General features: G+C 31.5%; 1 protein-coding gene across 1 annotated transcript in view; it reads right to left on the bottom strand.

The window, feature by feature from the left end:
• Positions 1 to 3,760: 3,760 nt before the first annotated feature.
• The window catches only part of LOC132752002 (E3 ubiquitin-protein ligase HECTD1-like), a 44,485-nt gene continuing 34,080 nt past the window's right edge, over positions 3,761 to 14,165 (bottom strand). Inside the window, exons 30-43 of the mRNA XM_060742232.1 lie at positions 13,347 to 13,532; positions 12,806 to 12,959; positions 10,997 to 11,088; positions 10,189 to 10,319; positions 9,341 to 9,543; positions 8,784 to 8,866; positions 8,220 to 8,347; positions 7,717 to 7,862; positions 7,165 to 7,346; positions 6,068 to 6,660; positions 5,600 to 5,678; positions 5,091 to 5,184; positions 4,434 to 4,584; positions 3,761 to 4,115 (exon numbers count right to left, since the gene is read on the bottom strand). Coding sequence (XP_060598215.1) covers positions 3,833 to 4,115; positions 4,434 to 4,584; positions 5,091 to 5,184; positions 5,600 to 5,678; positions 6,068 to 6,660; positions 7,165 to 7,346; positions 7,717 to 7,862; positions 8,220 to 8,347; positions 8,784 to 8,866; positions 9,341 to 9,543; positions 10,189 to 10,319; positions 10,997 to 11,088; positions 12,806 to 12,959; positions 13,347 to 13,532 — 2,505 coding nt within the window. The 3' untranslated portion in view covers positions 3,761 to 3,832. The remainder of the gene's footprint in view (positions 4,116 to 4,433; positions 4,585 to 5,090; positions 5,185 to 5,599; positions 5,679 to 6,067; positions 6,661 to 7,164; positions 7,347 to 7,716; positions 7,863 to 8,219; positions 8,348 to 8,783; positions 8,867 to 9,340; positions 9,544 to 10,188; positions 10,320 to 10,996; positions 11,089 to 12,805; positions 12,960 to 13,346; positions 13,533 to 14,165) is intronic.

The following is a 14,165-nucleotide window of genomic DNA, read 5'->3' on the forward strand; positions in this document are numbered from 1 at the left end:
TTTTATTTATTTCATTTATTTTGTTTGCTTAAAGTTAAATGTTTTCACTTCAAACAGTTGTATTGTTGGAATTTTTTTTATAATACAAACATGTGTATAAGATGTACAATTTTAGTCAATCAAATATTTTCCCCATTGTTTCACAAAATCAATTCAAAGAATGACTAAATATTCTTGTTTTTGCAACAATCCTTTTTTAGCATAGATATATCTGTAACTTAACATCAAAAGGTTACTGGTGAGAATAAGTAGGAAATTTTGAAGAATTGTATAATAATCTTTAGTATATGTACATAAACAGCTACTAATTGAGCATTCAGATAGTAATAACTATATGAAGTGCCATATTATTTCATTTGTGTATGTATTATTGTCTCATTGAAAATACTTTTAAAAGTGATGATAAATCATTTTTGTTTAGTTATTTTTTACATCCTGTATCTTGATCGTGTTAAAATATAGTACACGTCTGTGGCTAAGTGGTTAAGGTTGTTGGCCCCTCACTGTTGCGGGTCCAAATCTCAATCTTTCATGTGATAAAAGCTATCCAGCAAGATTACTGAACATCAGAGGTTCTACTCAGGTGCCTGTTTGTGCCTGAAATAATGCAAGGAGAGGCACCGGAGGTCTTCCTTCACCAGTAAAGCAGGAAAGTCGCCATATGACCTATACTGTGTTGGAAGAATATAGTACAGTGTGCTTCATATCCTGATAATGATTATAAGCAGTGTACTCTTGTTTACAGTTGAACAATTCCTACATTTGAAGATAATTGGAACAACTGAAAATGTGTGTGGCAGATAGGCCTTATCAAAGTACTTTGAAATTCCTAGGCCAATGTATTTGGAATAGATGGCCAGTTTTATGTTTTGTAAGAACATATTCTAGTAACCTTGACCCCTGAAAAATGGGTGAGACAGGTAGAACACAAATCAAGGTGTATCCACATATAAAGATTCAATGTAAATTGAAGAATGGCCATTAACAAAACCTAATACAAAAAGGTTAACACCAATGCAGAATGGGTCATGACAAAAGCACCCAATGTCTTTCAAAAACAGATGCTAAACACTGATTAAATATATATACTGGCCACATTTTAATCAAGTGAACTGGGGAATTTTAATCAAGTGAACGTGACTTGTAAATTCCCAAGTCTATTAATTGAAATTTCAGTGGGTTTCAAAGTTGATTATCAATTGAAAACAATAGTGGCAAAATCAGTGTATAAACAAATCTACTTTATTTTATCGCAAAAAAAAGTTTAAATTGAAATATATAGGCTCCCAGAAAAGGAACAGTGATTAGAAGTAAGTTATGCTTGTAATCTTGATACAGAGTACACATTAAATTGTTTAGACTTTCAAGACATATTATAGTGATTTAATCTACTGTGTTATTTTGACTTTAACCTGTTCAATTGCCATTTTACTTGGGTGGGGATATCACTCAATCTGACTCAAGTTCGGATCTACTTATTTCTTCCATGTAGATCCGACGACCACCGTGTATGTTTCGCCTTCTTTATAATTCAGATTACATGAAAAAAGCTATTTTTAGCCATGCAATCAAACCGGGTTGGGATCAGTTGGGAAATTCATTTAAATTTGTTTGTTTGAAAATAAATGTCCAAGAGCATAGATATCATTGCCAAGTAGACCTCTACAGAACTTGTAAACTATATAACTTGTGCAATTGGAATAAACAATGGGTTTGTCATTTAGGGCCATCAGGACCTTCTTTTTAGAATTGTTGCACTCTTTCTATTAAAAGAAAGAAACGGATCATTAATAGTGTACAAAGGTCACTCATTACAAATGGACCTTGAGGATGGGGAAATTTACTCATTATATTTAGAGATAAACACAACACAATTTCAATTGAAATACTTTTTATCAGTTATCACATGTGAAAGCACAAGCATGAAATAATTCTGTACAACATATTTCTCATTTATTTACCTACAATACATGCATGTTTTAAACACCTTGCAATACCTGTAAATTTCCAAAATAAAGTTACATAGGGTAATCATTATAAAATACTTTGTACAGTTGAATATACAAACAGCATTATCTTTGAAACTGTTTTAAATTGTTTTTCAAGGAACATAGAGAAAGGAAAGATCAAATACTTAACTTATCTATCATTTAACAAAGTATTGTCTGATGTATTGAAAACATACATGTATAGTAAAGTATTGGAGAGTGTTAACTTTTAGTGCAGTTATAATTCACACTACATACAAACTTGCATACAATGTACAAACTTATACAAAATATACATACAAAATAACTGAGAGGTGCGTATCCATAGAAACTTGGATAAAGTAAAGAACAAATCACCTATACTTTGATAATTTGTAGTCAATTAAATCATGATTTATCATCAAATTTAATATTAAAGTACTAAATCATTATGATTTTATGACAGATTTGCCCTGGGTTAAACTTCGAACAATTCATTTTCAGATGTTTCATATTTTGATGTCCATATATTACTCTCTGTAATACAAGACTAGGCTAGATCTGTACTAATGGTATGTATCTTATATTGCCATTAGTGCTGAGATATTTAATTGTTTATACACAAAATCGATTACAAAGTGCAAAATAAACAGTCACTTACAATCATGAAATATTTGACAAATATCACTGCTAACATGTTATTACATTGACAAAAGAATCTAGCCTTTACTTAAAAAAAACATCAAAAAGGCAAAGTACCGATTTTCTAATTGCTTTTAGTATAATTATAATAAATAAGGAAAGTGCTTTATCTATAGCTTTTATTAAAGTTATCTAAATTAAATATAAATCCTAAATGTCAGTGAAATATTGATAAATGCACACATTATCTATTCCTATAAGAAATATATTATGATGTCAATTATTATTTACTTTTTATAAATTCTATACATGCCTTGCAATTACAACAGCAAAATAAAACGACTTGCCACATTCACATTAATGACAGGGTAACTTTATATATTAATATTGAACTGTAAAATGTATGCTTTCACTAGTTATATCAATAAATAATGATAAATGTAATGGTGAAAAAAAGAAACCAAGTTAAAAAGGTATGTTAAATAACTGTTAATATAAACATCAATAAAAAACAAACAAACATTTAGTCTAAAATGAAAATGAATTTACTATTAATTTCTTTTTACACTTTTAAAGACTAACGATTTTTATACAGCATGATTTTTTACGTTTTACCACCTTCATTTTGCAGATACATATAATATATTTTTCTGTCAACACTAACAAGAATATCACCAGACTCTTGTATTAATGTTCTTCTTTCTATCAAAATTAACCATCACAATCATATGTGAGAAAAATGAAAAAAATGTGTGTGACAATTGATATGTGTTTCTCTCTTTTATAACACATAAAATGATCAATGAAGAATGAGTGTATTATTATAGTGATTTTAAGCTATCAAAATAATCTAAATACTTGAGATTAAAAAAAAAACCAAAGACAAGTTACAGTGGTTCATACTGCTATATTGCACATCAAATATTTGAATGTAAGCGAACATCTGGCACAATTCCACTGATATATGGAGCCTAGTATATAGCACAAAAACAAATATCAAAGTACTTATATATCAATGTTAATATTTTAACATCATTTCTGCAATATTTACTGCAGACCATCATAATTCTGTTGTATTCATTCAACAAGCATTCTGTATAACACGACGGTTACACTTTCTTGTCAGATTCTAAATCTTCTATATTTGTACGAGAGGTACATTGATTTCACCTCAGAAAGACACGAGTTGTGAACTTAAAATTATTCTATCCTGCTGTACAACATCAATTAAGATGGAAACCTTTTTCTCTAGTCGCAGCCAACAGTCTCTCACGCAGTATCTCTTCTGATGAATATTCTGGCAGTTTAAGATAATGTACACAAGTGTTAACAGATGGGAAACTCTTGTCGTCGCCATCTACCTTCCTCACGACAGTTAGACGAGGGTGAAGATTGGCAAGGCCCCCTGGTGGCAAGGAGGAACATCCTGTAGTAAATTGCAGGAAAGATTTACGCTCATCCGGACTTAGGTCAACTAATACATTTACCAGGCGCTGGAACACGGCACTGAAAATAAATCAAAACAATATCCTGATAAAATTTAATATCTTAGATAATTAACAAGAAGCTTTGCTATGAATCTAATATTTTACGCATGTCTTTGTCATGTATGAAATTTGTGGTGTTTGAAAATACACAGACCACTCAAAAATATTGTATTTTATTACAAATTATTCAGCTTTCAACAGTTACAAGAATTTTATTTCAAATATAAAAACATAAAGAACAAGATAATTTAATTTGTAAATTTAATATTATTTATTACTCATTTTTTACGGCATTTTTTTCTATTTATGGCACATGTTAAAACCATTTTATTCTTACCTATCTTTTGTATAGCCTAGTTTAGGGTCTGTGTAAGTCAGTATGTCTTCCTTCGTCCAATTAGGGGCTTGTTCACCGCACAATATAGTTCCTAGTTCTGTTGGTGAGAATGAATGCAACTTTTCCATGGGGAAAACTTTATTAAATCCAGCTGGAATGAGAAAATATACATAAATAAATATCGCAATGCTCAATGTTGACAGCATAACTTCATACTATAAATCTAGAAAATTCCCAATTATGCACTATCCAAATAGTAAAAGTTACATAAAACTTCTAAAAATATATCTTGTACTTGGATAAGCTTACAGAATCACTGGTGAAAGTTTATCTTATAACTGATGCAAGTAAGGGCCCTTGATTATTCACATAGAAATAAGGCTGGAAATGTTAGATGATTTTGCTGCTATGTTACTGTCAGAGTTATTTTTATGTTTATAAATTTGTTTCAAGTCAAATACAGAAAATGAGGACTGTATAACAACATTTAATGAAATCAATTTTAACTCAACACAAAAGAATGAATATGTACCAATTAAACAACAAACACTTGGTGGCCTTAAAAATACACAACAATTGTATACATGAATCAGTAGTTTCGTTAATAAGCGGTACTTTATTGTTTATTAGAAAACTGTATGAAAATATTACACTTACCTCTGAATGCATCCATCTGTCTACGTAAGCCAGAATTAAGGCAGAGGTCATAAACTAGATCAGTGTACTCCTCTACATTCTGCAGTGTCACTTCCTGTAAATATGTCAAAATATTCCTAATGTACAACATATCAGAAACAAAACCAGAATTTCATTTGTAACATACATCATTCAAAGTCAATCAATGCTACATTACAACAGGTATTTTCTTAAGAGTAAGAAACCATATTTTATATACATTTTTTTCTATTTTTTTGTCTTACTTTTTTATCAAAAGCTTTTCTGTTTAAAAGAAAGTAACACAATTTTTCTGTTTATTTATCTGCCTATTACTTCTGATTGAAAAAAAAAGTTTAATAAAGTAATAGAATAGAAAATTTTATTGTTTCCCAGGTAAAAAGCTTATTACTTCTTATGGAGAGAAAAACAAAACGTCTCCTATCAGTACAGTTTATTATAAATATTAAACTATCACTAAATATATATAGAATACATAGAGCTATACATACCTCATCTTCACCGTCAGGTTTGAGGTCTATTGCTGTAAATCCATACTTCTTAGATGATGGATTGAACTGGAACGTTAGTCTACAATATAACAATCATATACTTGTACACACTCCCCTTTAACACAATACATGTAAGTTATCAGAATAATCAACCATACGTTTACCTGGTCATGTTTACATCTGACAATTTTTGATACCTGTATGTCTTTCATTAAGTTTTCAATCAAATGTTTTGTTACTACGAACTGTATAATAATGTTTCAATAAAGACTAGATCTAAATGAACATTGTAGAATTTTAGCTTTTTCATATTCCTTAATGCTTCCTAAATAAACAGCTCTCATAAACTTGCTTTACTGTATAAATTGACATCATTACATTATTTCAAGCGCTGTATGAAATTTATAATGTTTGACTTCTCAATATATGGAGATTAACATGTTTAGGAAGTGTGGTAAGATGTCTTACCCTAAATCTTCAAGGAAGACTCCTGCTGATGGAATCCTGGGATCAGGTAGGGCAAGTTCTTGTAGACAAATATTCTTCTTGTCCTCTGACATTGTCTTATCTTTCATTATCCTCTGTTTTTTGGCTGCCAGTTCTCGTAATTGTTTCAGGAATCCTGACCTGTGTGGATCTATAATATCCATGTCGTCCTCACAGAGTATTCCCTCGTACCACGGTGGTACCATCGGATGACGAGGCTTTGGTGGATCGAGAATTAATTCTTTATCAAAGTCTTCTCCAGTAAATATCTCACTACCTTCACTAGTTACAGATTCTGTCATGTTACTGGAGGTCTTTGCTAGAGATAGAGTGTACTGTTGTGTTATATTATGGCCAACTTCACCCATACACATTAACTTTAAGAATGGTACAGACAGGGGCAGGTCTATAAGGCGATTGTCTTGTATACACTTGGCTAATAATATACCTACAAAGTGGAATAAATTTTCTATTCTATCAAGATCAGCACAGTCTTGTGGCCATGGGGCGGGAAACAGGCCCCCTGATCTCTGAATATAGAATCCTCTAGGCTTAACACCTTCACCAATATCAACCTGAAATAGTCAAAATATTTCATGCCAAATTTACGTCTCACTAACAACCTTCAAAGTTTATTGACACTATATAATGAGATATATAATGAGTCCAATACTGCTTCTTCATCATTTATTGTGACTTTCTTCATTCTTAATAACTGTACATTAATCTTACTTTCTCTAATGTACAATTGTTGTATTCTTCATCAAAACAAGAAACAAACATCATTAACTATGTCTAATCTAATTTAATATACATGTACCTAACCATGGAATTTGTGTAATCAAGTATTTGTGTTGGTTTGAATTTGAAATCCGGAGGGTTTTTTATTTCTGACTTGTCAAGATTAAAATTACTAAATTCAGGCAGCCAATGGCATGGAGTGTGATCTGAGTTCTAAGTAATGCAAATTGGCTTAATCTATACTTTTGAAATTGGCCTGCTCTCATTGCCACCAGCACTTAAATTTTCTCACTAAAATTCATTATGATATTACAAAATATGATGGTATATATATTTACATCTCGTTCAATCTCTTCATGGAAGTCATCATCATATAGCCACATGCCAATATTAGTCTTCTGTAACTCTGCGGCTACCAGGGCGTAGAACTCTAGAGTAGGTCCGAGTCCAGTACCTTCCTCTCCATTGAACTCTATCTCCAGTACAGACTTTCTCTGTGCATGGAACTTCAGCATCTGTAATAACAACAAACTTAGTTTATACAAATCCTTGCAGTCTGACTGAATTCTATACTGTTGACTAACATCAAATTTTTATCTTGTTATCCCTAAAACTGCCAATGGGCAGTTCCAAAAATGAAAAATGGTTATGCCTTTTTTTAAAAAATTCAGAGGAAAAGGGCTAAAGTAAAAAAACATTGTAAAACCTTTTTGGTTAAAGGGCGGAAAAATAAAACAATAAAAAATTTAAAAAAAGAAATTTTTATAAATCAATAGTAAAACATTTTTCCCTTAGGGAAAATACTTTTTATTTTTTAAATACCTAAACCCCCTATACTTTAAATCAATGAAACATTTTAAAAGGTGTTTAAAATAAAATTTTTTCCCCAATTTCCCATTCTAAACTCTCCCCCGGGATTTTCTCTTTATGTTTGAGACGTCCTACTCTGTATTCACCACCATCATCTCTACGAGGTACAGGGCCACGATGACGTTCTAAATGCTGATCTCTCTTACCTTGAAGCCACACTATTGCCCTGTTACATGAATAATTAAAACTTATCAGTCAGTAGCATAACTAACAGAAAGCTGTCAGCACAAGTTTAGCAATAATACTTCAAGGACAACTATGAACAAGGTGCAAATTAAAATTTCGCAGCCATTGCTCCGTTACAAAAAATGAAAGAAAAGGTCTGCTGTAACTTAGCTACAAGGAATGATTTGTAAAGAGAATATTAATCATTTAAAGAGAGATCTCCCCTTTCTGGAATTATTTACTGAAATACATCACTTTTTACTTTTATAAAATGTCTAACAGCTGTTATCCTGAAAAACACTACAACTCACAAATACTTAGTCTTAAATATTATATATTAATATATAAGAAAATTTACCTTGAAGTTCCAAAAGCTGTACAAGTAAAGTAGAGCTGCCTAGTTTCAAACGTAAACAACATGGGACACCATTTTGTCATACTCTCACACCAGCTTGGTAATGCATTACTTGCCAGGACAAGAGGATCCTGAAAGTATTGTGAAAGTTTTGTTATTGCACGATCTTATAAAAATCATAATTCTTTATATTCATTTTAAACTTTACATATATTTAACTCTTTTAACAGCATATAACAATATCACTCAATAGTAACAACACAATTTAATTTAAAACTTTTAAATTATACCACCATGTAGTAAAATTACCACTTCCAAACACTAGTTCATGTACTTCAAGTATTTACAATACTCTCAAGTAGTTTCTGCAAGGCAGCTCAGAATCACAGACAATTCTGTCATACAGCCAAATTTCAGTAAAATCTGGGCTAGGACAGACAAGAAATGAAAATGAAATGTCTTACATACAGTTAGACAGACATGAAGATTTCAAATACATTATTATATACCCATGTGAGGGAAAGAGTTTTAAATCAATATTACCATTTGCTATCTAATTGAGTTTACCTTTGTCTGCTGAACCAATTTGTTTGTAGCTTTCTTACTAACAAATTCTTCAACACTCATGTTAAGTGACATATCCATATTGTCTGAAAATATAAATACATTTAACATACAAGTCAGTTTATTATAAGTGACACAAAATCAACATTTTGTAAATATTCAAACAATAATCTAATTATTTTGTGTAATTGACTAGCAATCCTGCAATGCTTTAAATTTGGAGCTGTGCATTTTCATTATAATGGTTTTAGATTCAAGAAGTTAAAACAGTGTAAACTGGTGTCATATACAAAGTCATTACCCTCAATAGCATTAAACAAGGTAAATAGGTATAAAAATATATATTAAAAAAATTTCTGACAACATTAATACAAAAATAATTTGTCATTCCATACAATATATCTTAATCTTATACAGATATTAGCAGTAACATGTTTATCTCTTTGAGGTATTAAACTAGAGTAAATATTGCCTGTCTTTTAAGTAACAGTAAATAATGAATGGAAACAGACATGATTTTAATTATCCCTTGTCATCATTCAACAAAGCTTTATCATTACCGTATTTATTATTGCTAACGCCCTGTTCCATGGAGAGAGCATACAGTCTCTGTAACAATTTGAGGACATGATCTACAGTGCAGGCTATAGGGTCGTTACTTCTTGGTGTTTCCCATTCATTGAGAATCTGTATAGTACCAGTAGATTCCTTCATGTTTAATTCAGACTTTGTCTCACCATCTTTTAATTCTCTATACATTATACTGCAATAAATAATAATATTACTTATAGCTGTTTCTACAATATACTATCTCCAGTAAAAATGTTTAACGAATTTTCTGGGTAAATTAATAACATTTTTAACAATTCAGGGATCATTACTTTGTATTACTTTTGAATGTACTCGTAAATGAGCAATTTCAGCCCTAAGTTACACTGACTCAATATCACAATAATAAACAAAACATCCAAGAATTGAAAAATTCCTCAATGCAGATAATTCATTTCAAACAGTTCATAACTTCAAAATAAAGACTTAACCAGGTGTCACAACAAATATGCATTATAATTGTGATATAGTTACTGACACAGGTCAATTTTAACCTTTACCTTGCTAAATATCTTAAATGGACTTGTCCAGCTTTAAATCTGAACAAAACCAGTCATCATTTTTAGTGAAAATTTCCAAACAAATACTAAATAGCTACATGTAAAACAGTGCTGTCATTGATCAGACAGCACAGATTAGCCAGCTGATTTTGATCTCCACTGGTTGAAAAGGTAAAACCAGGACACTTTGTTGTTGTTCCTTAGATTTACAATGCAATATCGTTCATTAAAACACCCAAGATAAAATACAGGGGGCCAAAAATACATCAAAGTTTGAAAGTAAGAAATATTGTACTTACGTATATGTTGGTTCCCAAATTCTTTTCAGTCTTTCATTTCTATTTCCTGTTGAGCCAGTTACCAGTAATTGTTGAATATATCTAAATATACATGAATTGTCTTCTACTAGAGGCAGATCATCATCTAGAACCTAAAACAGAAAATAATATTTGAAAAAAACTTGTTTATTTTTTTAATAGCATTAAGAGCTATTGGTATGACAGCTTGATCAACTATTTATTTTCAGAGCTTGATAGTAAAACAAGAGCCTGGGTAATGTAGAAGTCAAAAACAGGGACATAATTCAGTCAAAATCCATTTAAGAGTTATGAGTCATAGACAGTGACTCATAATGCTCTCAAATAAGTATATGAAGTTTTAACCCATTCCTTTCAGTAGTTCTGGAGAAACCAACTTGCACTCAAAAACTTAACCAAAGTGTGACCCTGACACTTGGATGAGTACAACAGCTCTCCCTTTTTTTCAAATAGTCGAGCTAAAACTCAATTATAAAATGATAAACTGCAGGTTAAAAGTGATGTTTGGAAGCACTATAAATTGTCCTGTATTTTATTTCAGTGTTATCATATTTATCTTGTGGGGGGATAGTAGAGAAGGATGTTGTATTCTCTATCACCTTGTATAAACAGACTTAAACAAATAATCTGTAAATTTTATGGTGTTTTTGTGGCTTTCTGAAGATCACGCCTTTCTAGAATTATTCCAAGTGTCCTATAAGTGAAGTTACATACATTTAGTATGCTATTAAATGAGTAGTTCAGTATATCAAAATAAAATGTACTTTTCAATATATAAAATACAACATACCCCAGGAAGTGACATTGGTGTTTTCAGGTAGAGGACAATTTTCGGCTGCTCAGATTGTTCCTTCTCTTGTTTTACAGCAGTCTCCCCTGACCCTTCAATAAAATATATACATCTTTGAGAAATCATTTCTGAATTTTATTTATTCTTATAAACATAACTAGACCTATCACTGAAGGTGATTAATACCCCCACCAGCAACTTTGATATTTTGAAAAATAAGTAGTCTGAAGAAAAATTTGAACACAAACTATCAACTGTGTACAAAGAAATATTTCAATTAATTGTAATCCCAACTGGGGTCTCCAAATAAGCTTGCTTTTCACATAGTTTGATTACAATATCTCATTCCTAACTCTAGTTATTGTCCGAAAACCATTTTTCTATTTTTAGTAACACTGTAAAGGTGACCTTGACCCTAAGGGATCCAAATGCAATACCAACCCAGGTCTTTATATAAGCTTGCTATACACCAAGTTTGATTACAATATCTCATTCCTAACTCAAGTTATTGTCCGAAAACCATTTTTCTATTTTTAGTATCAGTAACCTTGACCTTGACCCCAAGGAGTCCAAATGCAATACCAACCCAGGTCTTCATATAAGCTTGCTATACACCAAGTTTGATGACAATATCTCATTCCTAACTGTACTTATTGTTCGAAAACCATTTTTCTATTTTTAGTAATGGTGACCTTGACCTTGACCCCAGGGGGTCCAAATGCAATACCAACCCAGGTCTTCATATAAGCTTGCTATACACCAAGTTTGATAACAATATCTCATTCCTAACTCTAGTTATTGTCTGGAAACCATTTTTTCTATTTTTAGTAATGGTGACCTTGACCCCAGGGGGTCCAAATGCAATACCAACCCAGGTCTTCATATAAGCTTGCTATACACCAAGTTTGATAACAACATCTCATTCCTAACTCTAGTTATTGTCCGGAAACCATTTTTTCTATTTTTAGTAATGGTGACCTTGACCTTGACCCAGGGGGTCCAAATGCAATACCAACCCAGGTCTTCATATAAGCTTGCTATACACCAAGTTTGATAACAATATCTCATTCCTAACTCTAGTTATTGTCCGGAAACCATTTTTCTATTTTTAGTAACGGTGACCTTGACCTTGACCCCAGGGGGTCCAAATGCAATACCAACCGGAGTTGCCACATAAGGTTGCTATATACCAAGTTTGATTACAATAGCTCATTCTAAACTCTAGTTATCGTCCGGAAACCATGATGTGGACCGACCGACGGACGGACCGACCGACCGACCAACCGACCGACCGACAAGCTGACTCCTATATACCCCCCCTAAACTTCGTTTGTGGGGGTATAATAATATGTAAAAGCTTGATAAAGTCCTAAAAAAAACTGTAAGGGAAATCATCAACAAGAATCTCGTGTGTGATTCAGCAATGCTCACAGGGTGAAACATGTGAGTATCACATTACAGACGGTTAGACCTACTCATGGGAAATTCCAAACTCATGATTACTTGAAACTTTGCAATATATGTTCAACAAACATTTGGTCAACTTATTGCAGTAACAGGTTTACTCCTATTGAAATTTAACAGTATTTTGCCCGTTACATTTTAAAAGATGACAATTTAAGTTATGTAGTGAAAAATATAAGATAATAAAACAGATAAACCTCTACATAATGTTCTACTCATTTGAGCTAATTTCTTTTATGTGTAAGTTGTAAGGTGGATCATGAATATACTTATAAACATTAATTCATCTAACATCATTTTGTTAAAAATCATTTTCAACATATAGTTATAAGTTAATATATAAACCTGGCTGCGGTATCTCCACATCTTGTGTTTGATTGACATTTGTACGTCCTGGTCGAGGATCAAACGCTGGTATTAGAGCTGAGAACTGTCTCTTCAATACAAACTCATCATCCCATGTCTTCTTTCTTTCTCTACTTAACTCTACATCATCATCCTGCGGATATAAAACTTCTACTATCATGTTTTGAAACATATACTCAAATACAACAAAATATTTTACTATACACATATCTAAAATAACTATTTTGAAAACCACACACAAAAAAAGATCAAAACTGTCAAAACAAACTTTTAAAACATGAATGTTTACACTTTTTTTAGCAACATATATTAATTAAAATTTAAAAACATTTTAAAATGCCAATCTATCAAAATAATGCAAATCTAATATCAAATTTTTCATTGAAAAGGTTTACAGGCAAATCTTCTGCAGGAAAATTTCTGTTAAAAAAACACAGATGTAAATCTTATATTTCCCATGCAATTAACATTCTCCTATAAATTTATGCAATTAACAACTCCAGTAATGATCAATACTCACCACAGTAAGTACATCATCATACATATCATCATCTTCATTTTCATCATCATTTTCATCATCATCATCATCTGGTTCGGGTAATTCATCATCATCTTCGAGGTCAGTGAGGAGCGATGTTGGACGACAAGTCTCCAGAAATTCATTGTCACTCTCACTAGATGTTGATGTCAAACTTCGTGTCAAAGCCTGATTGAAAACATAAACTTGTTCATTTTATTCTTTAATTATTTCTTGTATTTAGTCTTTAGAATTACCCCTAACTATTTTTGTAATGTTAATTTCCCATAGGCCACTGGGAGTTATTGATACTGTTAATGCAAGTGAACCATGTGACTAAGAAATTTGTACAGTTACATAGGTAACACCCCAGGTAACAGTGATATTTTTACTGTTACCCACAAACCCATGTGTTATTTATATATTTTCAAAATATGTCAGTAATTTTCTTTTGTACACTACAGTGACATTGATCAAGAAATATAAAATCTAATTAAGCTACGAACATAAGTATTCTTTCTAGAACAATTTAAATGTGGATACTGCACATCACAAAGTATAATTATATTAAATCATATGTGTTTTCTCCAATATTACCATTAGTTTTAACTTTGACAGAGGCTAACAAATAAGACTATACTCAAAATAGTATGGATATTATTTTGAGCTGAATATGCCATCAGGATATCTCGGTAAGATATACTGGATACAGCCGGATCTTCAAGTTGTTATTTTATTCTTAGTTCACTGATATGACGTAACCATTTTAATGATAAATGAAATGTTTTACACAAATATTTGGACCTGAAATTGAAGCCAGAC

The sequence above is a fragment of the Ruditapes philippinarum genome, unplaced genomic scaffold (assembly GCF_026571515.1).
Source record: "Ruditapes philippinarum isolate M1 unplaced genomic scaffold, ASM2657151v2 ctg1663_1_1_1_1, whole genome shotgun sequence".
In the NCBI taxonomy this organism is placed as follows: domain Eukaryota; kingdom Metazoa; phylum Mollusca; class Bivalvia; order Venerida; family Veneridae; genus Ruditapes; species Ruditapes philippinarum.